Below are 17,135 nucleotides of genomic sequence, written 5' to 3'. Positions count from 1 at the left end.
GTTGAGTTTAACCATCCATCACACTCACTTGAAAATTAAAGCTTATTGTTTAAAGTTTTTGAAATTTTTTGAATTTCCAAACGATAATTCGGTATATTTTTTTTCACTTGGCAAAATGGCTTTACTTCATGATCTTGGTGATAATGATACTGCTGAACAACGTGAAAAACAATCTCAATATTTAGATTTTCTTGATGATGAGGTATTTGATTGATTGATTGATTGAAATTGATTGATTTAACATTTTGATTTTTAATCTAATCTTTTCAGAATGATCAAGGTTATTATGCTGAAGCTGTTAAACATATGATTAAAACACAACAACAACGTTTAATTGTTAATGTTAATGATTTACGTCGAAAATTACCATTACGAACAAAATGTTTAATTCGTTCGGCAATCGAAGAAATTGTACTGTTTCAAAATGCACTTCGTGAATATATCAGTCATCAGGCACCAGATTTTGCCGATAATTTTGATGAATTTTTAATCGGTTTAGAAGGTAGTTTTGGTTCACATCATGTTACACCACGTAATTTATCATCAATATTTTTGGGATCTATTATTGCTGTTGAAGGTATTGTAACAAGATGTTCATTAGTACGACCGAAAATTGTTCGTTCAGTTCATTATTGTCCGGTAACCAAAAAAAAGCATGAACGTCGTTATACAGATTTAACATCATTATCAGCTTATCCATCCAGTTCGGTTTATCCAACCAAAGATGAAGATGGTAATCTATTGGAAACTGAATTTGGTCTTTCTACATACAAAGATCATCAAATACTTTCGATACAGGAAATGCCGGAAAAAGCACCAGCAGGTCAATTACCTCGATCTGTTGATATTATTGCCGATAATGATTTAGTTGATATTTGTAAACCTGGCGATCGTGTACTTATTGTTGGACCTTATCGATGTCTGCCCAACAAACAAGGTTATTATACATCCGGAACATTTCGTACGGTTGTTTTGGCTAACAATATTAATCAATTGAATAAAGAAGTTTCGACTGTCGACTTAATGCCCGAAGATTTACAACGTTGTCAACGATTTTCACGACAAAAAAATGTTTTCGAAGTTTTGGCTCGATCATTAGCACCATCCATTTATGGACATGATTATATTAAAAAAGCATTACTTTGTATGTTGCTTGGTGGTTTGGAAAAAATTCTACCCAATGGTACACGTCTTCGTGGTGATATTAATATCTTATTGATTGGTGATCCATCTGTATCGAAATCACAATTATTACGTTATGTATTGAATTGTGCACCAAGAGCTGTTGCTACTACTGGTCGTGGATCATCGGGTGTTGGTTTAACAGCTGCTGTTACACATGATCCAGAAACTGGTGATCGTCGTTTAGAAGCTGGTGCTATGGTTTTAGCTGATCGTGGTGTTGTTTGTATTGATGAATTTGATAAAATGTCCGATATTGATCGTACGGCTATTCATGAAGTTATGGAACAAGGTAAAGTAACCATCACCAAAGCTGGTATTCAGGCACAATTGAATGCACGATGTTCAGTATTGGCAGCTGCTAATCCAGTTTATGGTCGTTATGATCAATATAAAACACCGAATGATAATATTGGAATGCAAGATTCATTACTTTCACGTTTTGATTTATTATTCATAATGTTGGATAAAAATGATATTGAAAATGATACTGAAATTTCTGATCATGTTGTTCGTGTACATCGATTTCGTCCACATGGTGAACAAGATGGTGAACGTAAGTTAAACAAACGTGGGGAAAACAATTTTTCAAAACAACAATTTCTCCCCTTTTGCTCACTCTTTAGCACTTCCTATTATTACAAATGCTGATTTTCTTTCAACCAAAATGAATCAAACAAAAATGGATGATGAAAATGAATCTGGACAGGATATTTATGAAAAATATGATCCATTACTTCATGGAAAACGTAAACGAAAGTAAGTTATTCTAGATGATTAATGTTTTTTTGAAAAAAATTACTAAATTTTATTCGAAATAGTGAAAAATTCGTTACTATGAGCTTTATGCGTAAATATGTTCATTTAGCTAAAGCTATCAAACCACAATTAAGCCAAGATGCTATTGATATTATTGCTGAAGAATATTCAAAACTTCGTACTTATGATTTAGAACAAAATGATCTTTGTCGCGTAAGTATCATGATGATTAAAATATCTTCTTTTTTTAAATGAAAATTTTTATATTTGTAGACACAACCGATAACGGCTCGAACATTAGAAACATTGATACGTTTATCAACTGCTCATGCAAGAGCTAGACTTTCAAAATCAATTGATGTGGTTGATGCTAAAGCTGCCGTAGAAATGGTTCAATTTTCACATTTTCAAAAAGTATTGGAAAAACCTGGAAAACGTAAACGTCGTATCGATGATGAGGATGATGAAGAAGATGAAGATGATGAAATTGAAGATGAAATGGATGATGATGATGAGAATGATGTTTATGCATTGCGTTTCGATGATGATGATAATAAAAAACCAAGAAAATCACGTCATATTGATCAAGATGAACCAATGGATATTGGTGAACAAACAACAAAATTGACAACAAAAATTGAAGTATCAATGACAGCATCGCCATTGACCGAAATGCCCGATTCACGATTCAAAGAATTTCGACAATTTTTATATAAAATATTTCGTGAACATAAATTATCAAGTTTAAATATGGATAAAATTTATAAATCCTGTGAAGAAGAAGGTAAATCAAAATTTACTCGTGCTGAAATTGATTTTGCATTAGCCAAAATGAATGATTTGAATCAGATATTCATTTCAAACGATATGGTCATTTTGATTTAATTGAAAAAATTTCATTGCATCCGATTTTTTTTTTAAAAACTTTTTTAAAATCATTTTTTTCAAAACTTGATTTCATTTTTCAAATTAAAAATTCCGTTACGATATTTATGGATGCGTTTCGAATCTTTTTTTTTTTTTTTTTTTGTGTGTGTTTTTGTTCTGATCATCAATGATATTCTTGATGTTTTTTTTCTTTTTTGTTGGAAAAGGAGAATGTTCTGAATGATTTGATTTGATTTGAGAAAAGATTAAAAAACGAAATTTGAAAATAATTTAGTCTTTCACGATAATTATTATGTGCATAAATTCAACAACAACAATCATTACAAGATCTTGCGTTCGTCGCCTTTATAAAGATCTTTTGCGTTTTGGTCGTAACGAATTGCAATATACTGATAAAAATTATTTTTATAATAGAATTCGTAAAGAATTTGATGCCAATAAAAATCTTGATCGTAAAGAAGATATTGAATATTATTATAAGGTAATTCCAATTTTCTAAAATTAAAAGAAATTAATTGAAAAAATTATAATTTTTTAGAAAGGATTAACTTTATTACAAAAACGAGCATTAGTTTGATTTATTCAAATGTTTTTTCCCAATTATCATCATCATCAAATTTTCAACATTTTATCAAGAAAATTTCAAAATTCTATCATTGTTTCAAATTATTTTTCCCGACGACAAACAATACATTCAAGTCAAATTTATCAGAAATTTATTCCGGATAAAAGCCGTTTACCAATATTGAATGAAAACGATTTTGAAGAACAATTTGTACAAGGAAGTGGTCCTGGTGGACAGAATGTAAATCGTTTACAAAATTGTGTTGTACTTAAACATATACCAACCGGTATTATTGTTAAATGTCATCAACAACGTTTATTACAACAGAATCGTAAATTAGCAAGAAAATTAATGTTAGAACGTTTAGATTTACATTTTAATGGACCGGATTCAATTGTTGAACAAAAAAAACGTTACATTCTTCAACGATTAAATGATCGTGAACAAAAATCTTCGGAATTACGTTTGAAAAAATCTGAATATCAAAAACTATATCAACAATCACGTCAACAAAACAAACAGCAACAACAACAACAACAAGAATCATCTGAACAATCAGAATGAATCAAATGCAATAAAACAATCAAATCATCTTCATATCTTTTGAAAATATTAAAATTAGCCATCAAAACAGAAAAAAAATTCCATTTAAAATCAAGTCATGTTTTATACATGGAAAGAATTTTCTAAATGGTTAAATGTAACATTGTTTGAGTTGTGGATGTTTCTGTTGGCTACATTTGGTTTTTCATTTATACTGATTTGGAAATTGGAAAATCCATTTAATCTTTTGGAAATTATCGGTATTAAACAGCTTAATTGGTGGCATGTATTCTTTCCATATTTTTTAAATGATTCATTAGCTGGATATTTTAATATTATTATATTTATTCGTCAATATCATACCGGTAAAATTCGTCAAGCATTTATACGTTTTATATTTGTAACGGCACGTTTAGGTATGCTTTGTTTAGTGAAAATATTTCTAATTTATAAATTAGAAAATAAATTGGCTGTTAATTATTCGGAAATATTTTTACCATTATTTTTTCTATTGTTCATTTTGATTTGTAGATCTTTTCGTATTTGAATCACACACACACACACACACACAAAACAAAATCCTATTAGTTAATTCAATTATAGTTTTGTTGTTTTATAAATTGGTTGATTTGAAATAAAAAATTCTTGGTTGTTTATTTTCTTCATTTGTTTATTCTTTTTCTTTTTCTTTTACAAATGACCGATAACGAAGAATCGATAAGATTTTTTAAACCAAAAATCATATTATTCAATATAATTGGTACAATATTACCGATAAATTGGCAAGATGAATGTTTAAAACCATTTATAAATAATAATATTCGACGATTTATTGAAGAAAATTGGCTAGATTCAGAATTTGTTTATGATATGATCACAATACAATTTCAACATGAATCATTTGAACAATATTTTGATAATAATCAAAAAGATTGTCCATTAATATTAAATTTTGATCGTGATCATTCAAATTGGATGGATGTTATTGATTCATGTGAAAAATTTATACATTGGCAAATTAATAATCATATTACAATGTCGGATAGTACATTAGAATTATTACGATTATGTTGGATGGATGGTTATCGTAAAGGTTTGATTAAAACAAAGTAAGATTCGAAATTCTAAAACTGAAATTCGAAATTCGAACGACGCATGATCATTTCGAATCATAAGAATTCGAGTCATAAGAATTTCTGTTTTTTGAAATGAAAAACATTCTTTTTTAAATTTTGTTTTTTGTTTTGTTTGTTTGGTTAGACTTTTTCCGGATGCAAAAACAAATTTAAATCGATGGAAATCGATGAATATTCAATTGGGATTGCTAACATTAAACACTATGAATAAAGATGTTTGTCGATTAATATTATCATCAACTGATGATGGTAATATATCCGATTTATTTGATTATTATATTGATGAACAATCGATTGGTAGTAATCGAACAAAAGATATTGAATTTTGGAAAAAAATTATGGAATTAATGAAAATTACTAATGGAAGTGAAATTCTTTTGATCAGTCATCAAGGAAGAGGTAAATATCTGTTTAAAATTAACCCTTTAAAATCATAACTAATTTTTTCTTTTTTTACAAAAAAAAGAATTAAAAATGGCCAAAGAAAAAGCAAATTTTCAAACATTATTATTATTACGTCCATCGGTTGTTGAATTTCAATCACAACCAAGATCATATTATCTAATACGTTTTTCACATACTGATCGTTTGGAAAAAATTAAATTTGTTTGAAAAACAAATCAATCAAACTGAACAAAACAAACGTTATAATAATAATCATCATAAGACAACGAAAAAGAATAGGCGAAAACCAGCCAACCAACCAACCAAACAACAAAACAATCCCATGTCATTTTATCACGAGTTTTGTTTATGATGATGATGATGAAATAATTTCAAATTGATTTTTTTTCAAATTTTAATTTGCATAAAGAAAAAAAAATGTCTACTACCCCGTTTTATCCTTGTTTTGTCCTAATTGCACTGTGCTTTTTTTTAGTATACTTGATAATTTTTATTTAAATTATCATTTTTCGTTTCTAGTTTTAGCTAAAATGATAATTATTTATTTTCGATCATTTCACAAGCAACAAAATGGACAATAAATAAGAAATGAAAAAAGGATAAGATTGTCAATCAAAAAAACAAAGTTCAAAGTATCCGTGCTTATAACCACATTATAATCATCATGATTATCACTTTTTATAATCAAATCAAAATGATTGATTTGTATTTTTTTCAGCAAATCAATCGATCTCAATTGATCAAATCATCAATCACCAATCATCAATACAGATAAGATTTCTGTTGATTTTTTTTCAAAAACAAAAAATTAAGGAAATTGAAAAATGGTCAATTTTTTTTTTTGGTTGACAACATTTTTTTTTCAACAAAAAAACATTCGATTTTTTTTGAAGAAAAAAATCTGTGTGATTAGGGTAGAAAATATTATTCATTCGAATAGTGTGCACGCAATGGCAAAAAAACATCTACATTTTTTTTCTTTTTCAAGATTTTCTTTCTCTGTTTTCTCAAATTGCTGGTACACATTGTATCCACAACGACGATGATGATGACGACAACTACCATTATCCACCATTATCAACAAAACCACTACGACCGCCGCAATGATATATACAAAAAGATAGATATCATTGCCAAATCATTTTCGGTGTTCAACTTGATAGCAGTTTTTTTATACTTTCATATATAAAAACCTGATTCAAAAACAAAACAAGCAAAAAAAAAAACAACGAGCCATATTCCATTCATTTGCAAAACATCAACAAAGCAAAGCAAAACAAAGTTGATTTGAAAAATTCAATAACAAAAATTTATTTGTACTTATTCTTGGTGCGCATCAACAGTGTTTGATCGTCCAAATTTCATTCGAAATTTTTGTTATTAAAAAAAATTGAAATTGAAAAACAACAACAAATTTTTCTTGTTAATTTGAAAAAATTTTCATAACTTTTTGAATCTCATATTTTCTCTTTTGAAAGAAAAACTTGATTTCAACAACAATCATGGCTGAATCAACTCAAATATCAATGGTTCGACAAAACTATCACAAAGAATGTGAAGCTGGTGTTAATAAACAAATTAATCTTGGTAAGAAGAATCTTGATGATGATTTTAAAATTAATGAAAATTCCCTGTTTTTAATGGAAAATTTTTTCTTGTTTTGTTTTTCTCTTCAAAAATTATAGAATTGTATGCGTCGTATGTGTATCAGCAATTGGTAAATATTATTTGTTCAGATGTTGTATTCAGATGTTTACCCAAAAAAAATCTCAAATTTCATTATCATTCGACAAGTTTTATTTAGGGTCCATTTTTTTCTGTTTGTTTGTTCAAAATCCCCCTATATATCATCATCAATATAGTTTTCAGTTTTTAATGGTAACAAACAAACGAAAAAATCATTCGATTTTTTTCGTTTTCTCATGATATGACTCACGTCATTCATCGCATTATCCATTATTTGTTTGTTATTTTACCGATTAGTCTAATTTTTATTTCTTCCTCGTCGTATTGAACAGTCGCAAACAAGCGCATGATCATTTTTGTGATTTTTTTCCCTTGAATGAATTAGAGAATTATGATTACAAATTGATAAACTAAAATCAAGCAGCTCATTAAGTTTTGGGAGAAAACTAGTTCCAAGGTTTTTAACCAATGATTTTTGGCAACAACAAAAAAAAGGATAATGATTTCATATCCGTTTGTCATTGAGTTGTTGTTGTTGTTGGATTGAAATTTGAACAAAAAGTGTCATTCAAAATGTTTTTTTTTCTAATTTTTTGTTTTCGTTTTTTTTCAAAATAGGCTTTTCATTTTGATCGTGAAGATGTTGCCTTGCCTGGATTTCGTAAATTTTTCGATGAATCCAGCAAAGAAGAACGTGAACATGCTGAAAGATTGATGAAATTTCAAAATCAACGTGGTGGTCGTATTTTATTGCATGATATTCCTAAACCAGTGAAACAAGATTGGACATCCGGTTTAGAAGCAATGGAAGCTGCATTAGAATTGGAAAAAACTGTTAATCAATCATTATTGGATTTACATGGTGTTGCTACTAAAAATAGTGATGTACAATTTGCTGATTTTTTGGAAACACATTATCTAACTGAACAAGTTGAAGCAATTAAAAAATTGGCCGATTATGTTACACAATTACGTCGTTGTGGTCCTGGTTTAGGTGAATATCTTTTCGATAAACATACCTTACAAGGACAATCATAAATGGAACTTGATAAACAAAATATCATTATCGAACATCTGCGAAGCAAATTTTAAAAAAATCAATCAATCCGTAGTATATATGAACATCCTCATCATCATAAATGATGAAAAATTCAAGTTTCTTTTTTTTTCTTTAAATGTTTTTTTTCTTATTTTGTTAAATCCAGATTTGAATAATATCATTCGATAGTTGATAATAATGATGATATTTTAAAAAAATAAATAAATTTCTTTGAAAAAGATTTTGTTTGTTTTTTAATGTTTCGACTTTCATCGACAACATGATGGAATAAATCGTGAATTCGTTGAAATACATGGCATCAATGATGTAAGGCAAAAATTTCCAAATGATTGTTGTTGATGTTGATGTTGTTGTTGTTTACCACGATACATTTCTTCAATATACTGACAAAAACATTTTGCCTGTCTACAATGTCTTGGTGGTATATCAGTTTGTATGGCCAATGTTATTGGCTGATCGGTATTATTTGATTGTTGTGATTGTTGTTGTATTGGTGGCTGTGATTGTTGTTGTTGTTGTTCCGGTTGTGGTTGAATGATTGACAATGACATACGTTGACGACCATATTCCCGGATCCAACGTTGTGAATAACGAAATAAAAGTTTTTCCGCTTGTTTCTTGATTATTGACAAACGATAGAAAGATTATTCAAATTATCATTTGAGTAGAAAAAAATAATAAACATACTTCTTTTTGTGAAATTTGCCGTGTACCATTCGAACCGGTAATATAAATATTATCACCATTATCAACAAACGTTTCATCATCATTTAAAATCGATGTATCGATCGTTGTTGTTTGTCGATTGTTTTGCTGTATGGTTTTGTTGTTGTCATTGTTTTTTAGCATATCTTGTAAAAATTTCTATTTAAAAAAATAAAATTCCTCACCAGTTAATCACGAATTACAATTCCGCATACTTACAATACAATATTTTGTATCAAAATAGACAAAAATTAAATTAATTTTATGACAACTAAAATGTCCACGATCATCAATGCCAAGAAATATATTATGACGACCAAATATGGTATTTACCTGTGCTATACATTCTTCAAGCATTCGATATAGCTTTTTTTTATTTGAAAAAGAAAAAACAATATTAATCATCATTTCATTGATTCATAATCATCTTACCCTTGATTTAATAAAAATAACTAAAAATATACCCAATGCATTTAATATTAGCCAAAAAATTCCGGATAAAAATACTGATAAACCTTTTGTACTTGATGCTAATATACCTAATAAAATTATAATGCTTAACGTTAACCAAATGGCCAATATTCTTTTATGTAATGTTATATATAAATGAAAACGATAATCACTAAGTAAAATACTCATTGTTGAAACATAATCTTCAACAGTTAACTAGGTAAGTAAAATGAATGAATGAATAATTAATTTGATTTGATTTTTTTCTTTTACTGAAATGATAATTACTTACAGTTAATGGCTGTGCCATTAATTCTTCCGGTACAAGATGTGCTTTAAATGTTGCCGGTGTTAACCATGCACAATTATCATTCAATGGATATAATGTAACAATAATATCTCCATTACCTGGTTGTTTTTTTTTGGAAATTTTAAATTTCAAAAATGACCAAGAATTCATTTGGACTTACTGAAACCAGATTTTGGATTATGATTTGATGAATGATGATTTGATTTTAAACTATTACTACTACCGGCAACAATATTGGTATCGTTGACTTTATCACCACTGCCACCACCATTATTATTATTATTAACCTGAAGAACATGATGATTAGCTGAAAGTTCAATTGTAGCAAATTGTTGCGATGGTTGTTGTTGTTGACTTTTATCAATCAAATCCGAAGAATTTGTTGATTTTATTGCACGTTCCTGGAGATTATCATCATGATCATCAACTTTGTCACTATTTATCGTTGAATCGTTCGTTGTTAAAGATGATGATTGATTAATCTGTTGTTGTTGTTGTTCATTTGATGATTGTTCATCAAATCGAACCCAAGAATTATTATTATTATTTGTTTCAATTTTTCTATCCATTTCTTCCATTGAAGATTTTACAGGCTGTTGTATTTCACTCAAAGGATCAATTGTATCCATATTTTTTTGAAAAAAATTAACAAATTTTCTCAATCAAAACACTTGTTGCACTTTAATCACCACGCACACTGTAATCAAATATGAATGTTTTTCTGTGATTTTTTGTTTTGTTGTTTTGGGATGCTTGTAGTGGTGGTGGTGGTAAAGATGATGATGATGATAATGATGATTAAAAAAATACTCTTTTTTCATTGAATCATCCAATGAAATATCCAACCAACCAACCGATTAGCTAACCAGCCAAACAGCTTTATGTTTTTCAGGAATTCAATCGATTCTTTCATCACACAGACACACAACACACACTTACAACATTAATGTTTTTCAATGATGATACAGATGAAAAAGTTGCAAGCATCAAACAGGTAGCCAGCCTATTTTGGCTGTGTGTGTGTGTGTTAATTAAACTGATTGCCCACTTTTTTGTTCCTATATATTTATGATTTGGTTACAGCAATGATGGAAATTTAAAAAAAAAATTCAACAAAGGTAGCGAAGGAATAGAATCCATTTAGAAAGCATCTAACCTTGAATGTATGCGCTATATGTATACGCATAGAGAAACAGGCAAACAAAACAAAACTAAAAATTCAAGTTTGGTAAGTATGTGTGTGGCTGTGATTGGATGGATAAAGTATTCAATTGACTGCTGTATCATTTTTTTCTGTTGTTGTTGTTGTTGTTGACCGTGTTAATAATACCGTTGACCTAACTTAAATTGAATAAAATCCAGTTTTTGTTTTTGTTTTTTTTTCGTTGAAAATTATCTTGAAAATTGTCAAGCCGAAAACAAAACAAAAAAAATCACGACAAAAATGACAAAATTATGAACCGGGTAATGCACCTGGAGAAAATTAAATTTTCTCTTCAAATTGATTCAAGCGAAACAAAACTAAAACCAAAAAAAATTCAAATTTAGCGCGCTAAACAATTTTCCGATCAATTTCAATAATGTCTCCTCGTCGAGGTTGATATAGTCGCTTGTTTAGAAAAAAAAAACACACATCATCGATTTGTTCAGCTGTTGTTTATTCGAATTCTTTCTCTTTAATTCATTTTATTTGTAAATTTAAAAAAATTTCTTTCTTTTTTTAATAAACAAAAACAAAAAAATGATTCCATATGATGCCATTCTTATTGTTCTTATATCATCATTTACAGCCTTATTGGGTGAAGGTTTGTTTTTATTTTGTTTTGGGTAAAAAATTTGTAATTCTGATTACAATCGAATTGATAGGTTTAACATGGCTTCTTGTTTATCGAACGGAAAAATATAAAAAATTAAAAAATGAAGTGGAAAAACGATGTAAAAAATGTAAGAATTTCGCTATTATTTTTTTGATGATTTCTAAATTTTTTCCATAGTGGAAAAGAAAAAAGAATCAATGGGTGAAACAAGTGATCGTCAACAAAAAAAGAAACTGGAACGTGAAGAAGAAAAACTAAAAAATCATAATCGTGATCTTTCAATGGTCAAAATGAAATCAATGTTTGCTATCGGTATTACATTTACAGCATTATTATCTATGTTTAATAGCATGTAAGTTTTTTCCATTGTTTTTTTTTTGTTTTGTAATTTCTAAATGTATTCTTTTATGATACAGTTTTGATGGTAGAGTTGTAGCAAAATTACCATTTATACCAATATCATGGGTACAAGGTCTTTCACATCGTAATCTACCTGGTAATGATTTTACCGATTGTTCTTTTATATTTCTTTATATATTATGTACAATGTCTATAAGACAAAATATACAAAAAATTCTTGGTTTTGCACCATCACGATCAGCGAATCAACAAACTGGTACAATATTTGGACCAATGCCCAATAAATAAATCAAATATTCAATAATCATCATTCTTTTTTAATTGTAGAAAATAAAAATTTAATTAACAAAAAAACAAAATTAACTAATTTAATATTGATAAGCTTCTTTCAGTGGTTGATTGTTGAATAAACGTTCCCAGCTAAATGCACGTAAATCGATTGTTTGATATTGTGAATTTAATAAAAATTCCATCATAGCACGACCAATTGCCGGTGACATTTGTACACCTAAACCACCAAATCCAGTTGCCCAAATAAGATTTTTAAAAAATGGATCCTGTCCAATTAATGGATTTTGATCGATACGATTATAATCAATATAACCGGCCCAAGCGCCTTTTAATTTGATATCCGATTCGAATGGTTCTACCCGATGTTTTAATAATGGTAATATTCGACGATCAAAATAAGAATAATCAACATCAAGTGTATCGATATCAGGTTCTTCATCATTGGATGGTGATCTACCACAGATAAAATTTCCACCAAGACCTTCACGTCGACAATAAGTACCGGTTGTATCAATTAGAAATGGAAAATTTAATCCCGGTCCATCTTTACTATTGAATGCATAAACATAACGTTTTCTTGGTTCGATTGGAAAATTTACAGCTGAACGCCAATCATTAACATTTTCACCATAACCTAAAAATTTAGCTATTTTATGTGATTCATAACCGGTTGCAATAACACCTAAACCAAATTCAACATGACGAACATTACCATCTGGTTCACGAACAACTACATAATTACAAGTTGTTTGTTCATAATGATAATCATAATTGAAATTAAAATCCAATATTTCTGCATTAACAAATTCAGTGCCAAAAAATTGAGCTTTAGCTTTGAATGCTACCAACAATGCTAATGGATCAAACCATCCTTCATTTTGTACACCATATGAACCAAGAACAATACCATCAGTATTGATCATTGGAAATTTTTCCTTTAATCTTTCGGCCGTATATAATTCGACTAATGTTCCCATTTCGATTTGTTTTTGATGATTTCTTATTAATTGTTCGGCTTGTGATTCATCGGCTAATGTAAGAAAACCTTGTGGATGATAATTAAGATCCGGTGGTTCACCATCCAATATACTCAAATGTTTTCGTGCATTTCGAATAAATTCAGCTGAATATTGTGCCATAAGAATATTTTCTTCCAATGAAAATTGTTGACGTAAACCACCGGTACTTAATGCTGTTGAACATCTTGTAAACTAACAAAAAAAAATTCATTATAAAATACAAAAAAAAATGATTCAGATAAGCCACTTACACTAGGATCTCTTTCAATCACAGCAATTTTATAACCGAAAGGTGCTTTTTCCTTAAGAAAATAAGCAATAGCCGTACCGATAATACCACCACCAAATATACAAATATCAACATGATTTGGACAACCAAGTTCTTCACGTGTTTTATGTATACGTCCTTTAGTCAATATTGATATATCTTCTTTAACAATATTTTTTGCACGTTTAAAACCTAAATATTTTGTAAAATATTGTGGATATTTATATGTCATAAATTCATTACTATAATAAGGATCATTCATTGGATTGTATGGAACACCATCCGGACCAATATTTACAGCATTATTATCAGCATCTTTATCTTTTATACCATAAACATTTTCATGATCTTTAAGTACGACAATTTTTCGTGGTTCAAGTTTTTCTTTTTGTTTTGGTTTTTCTATTACTTTATCGGATTGTTTGGTTGTTGGAAGATTGTTTGTATCATCATCACCAGATGATGATGATGATGATGATGATGAGGAAAAATTTCGATAATATAATTGCCTAGTTGTTGATGATGATGATGATAATGAGATTTGAAATATTTTTCTTGGAAAATGATACGATTTTTTAATTAAACCATTCATGATTGAATGAAATGTGATTTATTTTGATTTCGGTTCGATTCGAACATCTGTGTTTTTTTATTTCACCATGATAGCTACGCCATCTTTCGAGCAAAAATCCTACTACCAAAAAAAAAAATGTTCGAAACCATTTTTTTGGATTTTTTGAAATTTGCAAAAAATTTGCGAAAAAAAAATCAAAATTTTTGAAAAAAATAGTCCAAGTTTCTCATCTGCGAATCATTCATTTCATTAACGACAAATCGATCCATCAACTGACTACATTGAAAACAGGAATCAACAAGTTTTCCTTTCTTTCAGTTCCTTCAGATTTCAAAAATTTATTTCCGAAATCAAAAAAAAATCCATTACAAATCAATGAAATTTTTATGTAATGGAAAATTTTTTTTTAACTGAACATTTTGTCTGAGACTATATTGGATATTGGATATTGATGAACTTCATCACTGGGGAAAAAAAACTTGTTGATAAAATCAATTCAATCGTTGTTCATTGAAGTATACGAAAGAGAAAGGAACAACAAAAAAATCGCTACATTTACACCATACATATGCTACAAATATTGTGTTTAGTATCCAGTCTTGTCTTGTTTTTTGTGTTTTGTGAATATCATTTTTGCCACACACCAAACCATATCATCAGCCATAATATCATACAGCCATATACACACATTTCACCACCATTTAACGTGAATGTTTTGAGCCAAAAATTTTTTGTTTTTGAAAAACAACGAAATCGAATGACAAAGCCAAGTGATATACAGGATTTTTTGCCTTGTGATAATGTCCTTAAACAAGTGGTGAAAGATATCAATATTGATGATTATCATGATGATATTTGAACAAAAAAAAACATTCGTAATTTCGACAATCATCATTATAAATATCATCAACATTCAAACAAAACAAAAGTAAACTAAAGAATTGATTTTTACCTCTGATGATGGAATTGAATTCTTCTTTTTTCGTTTGATTTCAAGTGTTATTTGTGTCAATTTAGTCTTGTGATTTTTTTGATCTTTGATTCTTTCGAAATATCGAATGATAATATATTGATTTTATCAAAAAATCAAATTGATTGATTGATCAACGATCAAAGCCATTATCATTTGGAAAATTTTTTCTTGTTTTTGTTCGAGGTCAACGATTATAAACAAACATTTTGGCACGATAATCCGTTTTTTTTTGTTTAAATATTGCATTTGATCCAAAGTACAGCACTCAGCTTAAATCAATTTTTGTTTAAAACTTACCCGACAAACGTTGGATTCAAAAAAGACAAACAATGACGATTCCGGAGGAAAACAAAACGAAACAGCAGCAGCAGCAATCCGATGAAGACAATGAAGAGAATGTTCCCATTCTTGGCTATTGGAACATTCGTGGTGTAATTAAATTCTAATTTGAAATTTTTGTTTTTTTTTCTAATTAAAAAAAATGTAAATATCAAATTAATAGAATGCCCAACCAATACGGTTATTGTTACATTATACAAAAACTCGTTACAAGGAAAAAAGTTATAATTTTGGTAAATGTGATCAAGATAAAATAATATGGCGTTCATCGAAATTTAATCTGGAATTAGATTTTCCAAATGTATGTTTTTGATTTGTTTATCTTGTTTTCGAAAAGTATCGATGTCTCATTGATTTTTTCTTTCATTGATTTTTTCATTGTTTTCGATTGATTTTCGGTAGCTACCATACTATATTGAAGGTAATTTAAAATTAACACAAAGTTTAACAATATTACGTTATTTGGCAAAAAAACATAATCTAGCTGGACAATCGGAAAAAGAACGTACCCGAATAGATTTATTGGAACAACAATTACGTGATTATCGTAATGAATTTATTGAAGCATCAACAAATAAAAATTTTGAAAAAGCTCGATTAATTTATTTGGCAAGATTACCGGATAAACTTCGTGCATTATCAGCATTTTTAAAAGAACGGCCATTTTTTTGTGGTAATTCATTATCATATGTTGATTTTATGGCTTATGAATATATTGATCAACATCATTATTTGTATCATGAACTGTTTGAACAATATGGTTGTCAAAATTTAATTGAATATTTAAAACGTATTGAACAATTACCAACAATTAAAGAATATCAATATTCACAGGAATATATTCGTCATCCATCCGGTTTATTAATAGCATGGTATGAAGCAAAATTTTTTTCCACATTTAATCGTTCGGTTAGTGATAAACCAACTGAACAATTGGAACAAGAAATTCATGATACAACTATATCATCATCGGATGCTGAACAAGATATGTATATGGTTTGATTGAACCAATCAAACCATATAAAACAAATTGGTAAACATTTTTTACAAAAATACCAAAAAAAAAAACATTTTAAAAACACACGAAAATAATTAAAATACACAACATTTATGAAAACAATATGTATCAACATTCGATTCTATTTTAACCTAAATTGCTATCTATCTAATTTGTTTTACCTAATTTCTTGGTTTTGATTCTTTTCATTTTGGTTTTTGGTTTTCTTGACAAAAAAAAAATAAAGAATAAATTCAGTTTTTTCTTTTTTTGAATTATAATCACACTTGTATGTTTCTTTGATGGTTCAAGTGGTGACCATTATCTTTTTTTTTGTTTTGTTTTGTGAAATTTAGTTCATCGATAAGAACCATAAGACGAAAAATGGAAAAGCATTTATACGAATGAATATAATGTTTTTTTTTCAGGCTGTATTTTGCCTTAAGCATTCTTTTCTCCAATTTATGTTATTATTCATCTTGATGATGATTGTCGAAACGAATTGTCGTTTTTTTCTTCTTCTTTTACTTTACGAAGGTCGACGTTTAGGTTCGACGACGAACAATTCTTCTTCATTCTTTTCATTTCTCTAAAGAATGACCCAAGTGGTTAGTTTTATTTTACTCTCTGTACATATAAAAGATATGTGTGATTGTGTTATGGTGTGTTTCTTTGTATGAACGTGTTTTTGAATGAATTGGTAATCAAATTTGGAAGAAAAATTTTGAAAATCAACTTTTATAATGGCTTTGTTCAAAAAAGATTGTTGTTGAGGGGAGTTTCTTATTTTTTTTTTACTTTTTTCGAT

At 28.6% G+C, this 17,135-nt stretch overlaps 9 protein-coding genes across 10 annotated transcripts; 7 read left to right on the top strand and 2 right to left on the bottom strand.

The window, feature by feature from the left end:
• The first annotated feature begins 2 nt into the window (after positions 1–2).
• On the top strand, positions 3–2,934 carry Mcm3 (minichromosome maintenance 3). Its single transcript, XM_027348078.2, has 5 exons — positions 3–202; positions 271–1,738; positions 1,809–1,941; positions 2,004–2,154; positions 2,215–2,934. The coding sequence occupies exons 1-5, from the start codon at positions 116–118 to the stop codon at positions 2,824–2,826; spliced, it is 2,451 nt and encodes an 816-aa protein (XP_027203879.2). The 5' UTR covers positions 3–115; the 3' UTR covers positions 2,827–2,934.
• A 236-nt stretch (positions 2,935–3,170) lies between these two features.
• LOC113797690 (mitochondrial translation release factor in rescue) lies at positions 3,171–3,958 on the top strand. The gene is made up of 2 exons (XM_027348110.2): positions 3,171–3,310; positions 3,368–3,958. Exon 2 carries the CDS (start codon positions 3,416–3,418, stop codon positions 3,956–3,958), a length of 543 nt encoding a protein of 180 aa, XP_027203911.2. The 5' UTR covers positions 3,171–3,310; positions 3,368–3,415.
• Positions 3,959–4,055: 97 nt separating this feature from the next.
• LOC113797689 (transmembrane protein 203) lies at positions 4,056–4,593 on the top strand. The gene has a single exon (XM_027348109.2). It carries the CDS (start codon positions 4,056–4,058, stop codon positions 4,482–4,484), a length of 429 nt encoding a protein of 142 aa, XP_027203910.1. The 3' UTR covers positions 4,485–4,593.
• On the top strand, positions 4,561–5,915 carry LOC113797685 (enolase-phosphatase E1-like). Its single transcript, XM_027348104.2, has 3 exons — positions 4,561–5,046; positions 5,198–5,472; positions 5,540–5,915. The coding sequence occupies exons 1-3, from the start codon at positions 4,634–4,636 to the stop codon at positions 5,683–5,685; spliced, it is 834 nt and encodes a 277-aa protein (XP_027203905.2). The 5' UTR covers positions 4,561–4,633; the 3' UTR covers positions 5,686–5,915.
• A 793-nt stretch (positions 5,916–6,708) lies between these two features.
• On the top strand, positions 6,709–8,444 carry LOC113797688 (soma ferritin-like). Its single transcript, XM_027348108.2, has 3 exons — positions 6,709–7,065; positions 7,164–7,195; positions 7,783–8,444. The coding sequence occupies exons 1-3, from the start codon at positions 6,981–6,983 to the stop codon at positions 8,200–8,202; spliced, it is 537 nt and encodes a 178-aa protein (XP_027203909.1). The 5' UTR covers positions 6,709–6,980; the 3' UTR covers positions 8,203–8,444.
• Positions 8,039–10,658, bottom strand: LOC113797684 (uncharacterized). Its single transcript, XM_027348102.2, has 6 exons — positions 9,850–10,658; positions 9,672–9,787; positions 9,362–9,595; positions 9,149–9,295; positions 8,912–9,088; positions 8,039–8,841 (listed from the first exon to the last, which is right to left on the bottom strand). Exons 1-6 carry the CDS (start codon positions 10,316–10,318, stop codon positions 8,473–8,475), a joined length of 1,512 nt encoding a protein of 503 aa, XP_027203903.2. The 5' UTR covers positions 10,319–10,658; the 3' UTR covers positions 8,039–8,472.
• Positions 10,659–11,104: 446 nt separating this feature from the next.
• LOC113797686 (calcium load-activated calcium channel) lies at positions 11,105–12,225 on the top strand. Its single transcript, XM_027348106.2, has 4 exons — positions 11,105–11,494; positions 11,556–11,633; positions 11,684–11,858; positions 11,923–12,225. The coding sequence occupies exons 1-4, from the start codon at positions 11,431–11,433 to the stop codon at positions 12,152–12,154; spliced, it is 549 nt and encodes a 182-aa protein (XP_027203907.2). The 5' UTR covers positions 11,105–11,430; the 3' UTR covers positions 12,155–12,225.
• On the bottom strand, positions 12,163–14,116 carry LOC113797682 (FAD-dependent oxidoreductase domain-containing protein 1-like). Its single transcript, XM_027348101.2, has 2 exons — positions 13,428–14,116; positions 12,163–13,368 (listed from the first exon to the last, which is right to left on the bottom strand). Exons 1-2 carry the CDS (start codon positions 14,034–14,036, stop codon positions 12,235–12,237), a joined length of 1,743 nt encoding a protein of 580 aa, XP_027203902.1. The 5' UTR covers positions 14,037–14,116; the 3' UTR covers positions 12,163–12,234.
• A 498-nt stretch (positions 14,117–14,614) lies between these two features.
• On the top strand, positions 14,615–16,608 carry LOC113797664 (glutathione S-transferase Mu 1-like). Of its 2 annotated transcripts, XM_027348080.2 has the most exons (4): positions 14,615–15,422; positions 15,494–15,631; positions 15,733–15,751; positions 15,815–16,608. In XM_027348080.2, the coding sequence occupies exons 1-4, from the start codon at positions 15,321–15,323 to the stop codon at positions 16,330–16,332; spliced, it is 777 nt and encodes a 258-aa protein (XP_027203881.2). In that variant the 5' UTR covers positions 14,615–15,320; the 3' UTR covers positions 16,333–16,608. The 2 variants fall into 2 exon arrangements, with proteins under 2 accessions (XP_027203881.2, XP_027203880.2); XM_027348079.2 differs by having other exon boundaries at positions 14,626–15,422; positions 15,733–16,608.
• The last annotated feature ends 527 nt before the right edge of the window (positions 16,609–17,135 follow it).

Source organism: Dermatophagoides pteronyssinus, unplaced genomic scaffold (genome assembly GCF_027571235.1).
Source record: "Dermatophagoides pteronyssinus isolate colony J.1.1.1.1 unplaced genomic scaffold, Derpt_VIB-CSIC_2022.12 sq0014, whole genome shotgun sequence".
Taxonomy (NCBI): domain Eukaryota; kingdom Metazoa; phylum Arthropoda; class Arachnida; order Sarcoptiformes; family Pyroglyphidae; genus Dermatophagoides; species Dermatophagoides pteronyssinus.
Note: the sequence above shows the minus strand (reverse complement) of the source record. Positions and strands in the feature narration are given on the sequence as shown.

What these genes read in the sequence shown, in the direction of transcription:
- LOC113797686 (XM_027348106.2), top strand. Translation starts at nt 11,431, where the DNA reads ATGATTCCATATGATGCCATTCTTATTGTTCTTATATCATCATTTACA. An exon ending in TACAGCCTTATTGGGTGAAG is followed by an intron (nt 11,495 to 11,555) that starts GTTTGTTTTTAT and finishes TCGAATTGATAG; the next exon opens with GTTTAACATGGCTTCTTGTT. An exon ending in GGAAAAACGATGTAAAAAAT is followed by an intron (nt 11,634 to 11,683) that starts GTAAGAATTTCG and finishes TTTTTTCCATAG; the next exon opens with TGGAAAAGAAAAAAGAATCA.
- LOC113797685 (XM_027348104.2), top strand. Translation starts at nt 4,634, where the DNA reads ATGACCGATAACGAAGAATCGATAAGATTTTTTAAACCAAAAATCATA. An exon ending in AAAGGTTTGATTAAAACAAA is followed by an intron (nt 5,047 to 5,197) that starts GTAAGATTCGAA and finishes TTGTTTGGTTAG; the next exon opens with ACTTTTTCCGGATGCAAAAA. An exon ending in GATCAGTCATCAAGGAAGAG is followed by an intron (nt 5,473 to 5,539) that starts GTAAATATCTGT and finishes TACAAAAAAAAG; the next exon opens with AATTAAAAATGGCCAAAGAA.
- LOC113797688 (XM_027348108.2), top strand. Translation starts at nt 6,981, where the DNA reads ATGGCTGAATCAACTCAAATATCAATGGTTCGACAAAACTATCACAAA. An exon ending in TAATAAACAAATTAATCTTG is followed by an intron (nt 7,066 to 7,163) that starts GTAAGAAGAATC and finishes CAAAAATTATAG; the next exon opens with AATTGTATGCGTCGTATGTG. An exon ending in CGTATGTGTATCAGCAATTG is followed by an intron (nt 7,196 to 7,782) that starts GTAAATATTATT and finishes TTTTCAAAATAG; the next exon opens with GCTTTTCATTTTGATCGTGA.
- Mcm3 (XM_027348078.2), top strand. Translation starts at nt 116, where the DNA reads ATGGCTTTACTTCATGATCTTGGTGATAATGATACTGCTGAACAACGT. An exon ending in TGGTGAACAAGATGGTGAAC is followed by an intron (nt 1,739 to 1,808) that starts GTAAGTTAAACA and finishes CTCACTCTTTAG; the next exon opens with CACTTCCTATTATTACAAAT. An exon ending in CATGGAAAACGTAAACGAAA is followed by an intron (nt 1,942 to 2,003) that starts GTAAGTTATTCT and finishes TATTCGAAATAG; the next exon opens with TGAAAAATTCGTTACTATGA.
- LOC113797689 (XM_027348109.2), top strand. Translation starts at nt 4,056, where the DNA reads ATGTTTTATACATGGAAAGAATTTTCTAAATGGTTAAATGTAACATTG.
- LOC113797690 (XM_027348110.2), top strand. Translation starts at nt 3,416, where the DNA reads ATGTTTTTTCCCAATTATCATCATCATCAAATTTTCAACATTTTATCA.
- LOC113797664 (XM_027348079.2), top strand. Translation starts at nt 15,321, where the DNA reads ATGACGATTCCGGAGGAAAACAAAACGAAACAGCAGCAGCAGCAATCC. An exon ending in GCTATTGGAACATTCGTGGT is followed by an intron (nt 15,423 to 15,493) that starts GTAATTAAATTC and finishes TCAAATTAATAG; the next exon opens with AATGCCCAACCAATACGGTT. An exon ending in TGGAATTAGATTTTCCAAAT is followed by an intron (nt 15,632 to 15,732) that starts GTATGTTTTTGA and finishes GATTTTCGGTAG; the next exon opens with CTACCATACTATATTGAAGG.
- LOC113797684 (XM_027348102.2), bottom strand. Translation starts at nt 10,318, where the DNA reads ATGGATACAATTGATCCTTTGAGTGAAATACAACAGCCTGTAAAATCT. An exon ending in TTATTTTTATTAAATCAAGG is followed by an intron (nt 9,296 to 9,361) that starts GTAAGATGATTA and finishes AATAAAAAAAAG; the next exon opens with CTATATCGAATGCTTGAAGA. An exon ending in TTGATACAAAATATTGTATT is followed by an intron (nt 9,089 to 9,148) that starts GTAAGTATGCGG and finishes TTTTTTAAATAG; the next exon opens with AAATTTTTACAAGATATGCT.
- LOC113797682 (XM_027348101.2), bottom strand. Translation starts at nt 14,036, where the DNA reads ATGAATGGTTTAATTAAAAAATCGTATCATTTTCCAAGAAAAATATTT. An exon ending in TGATTGAAAGAGATCCTAGT is followed by an intron (nt 13,369 to 13,427) that starts GTAAGTGGCTTA and finishes TTTTTTTGTTAG; the next exon opens with TTTACAAGATGTTCAACAGC.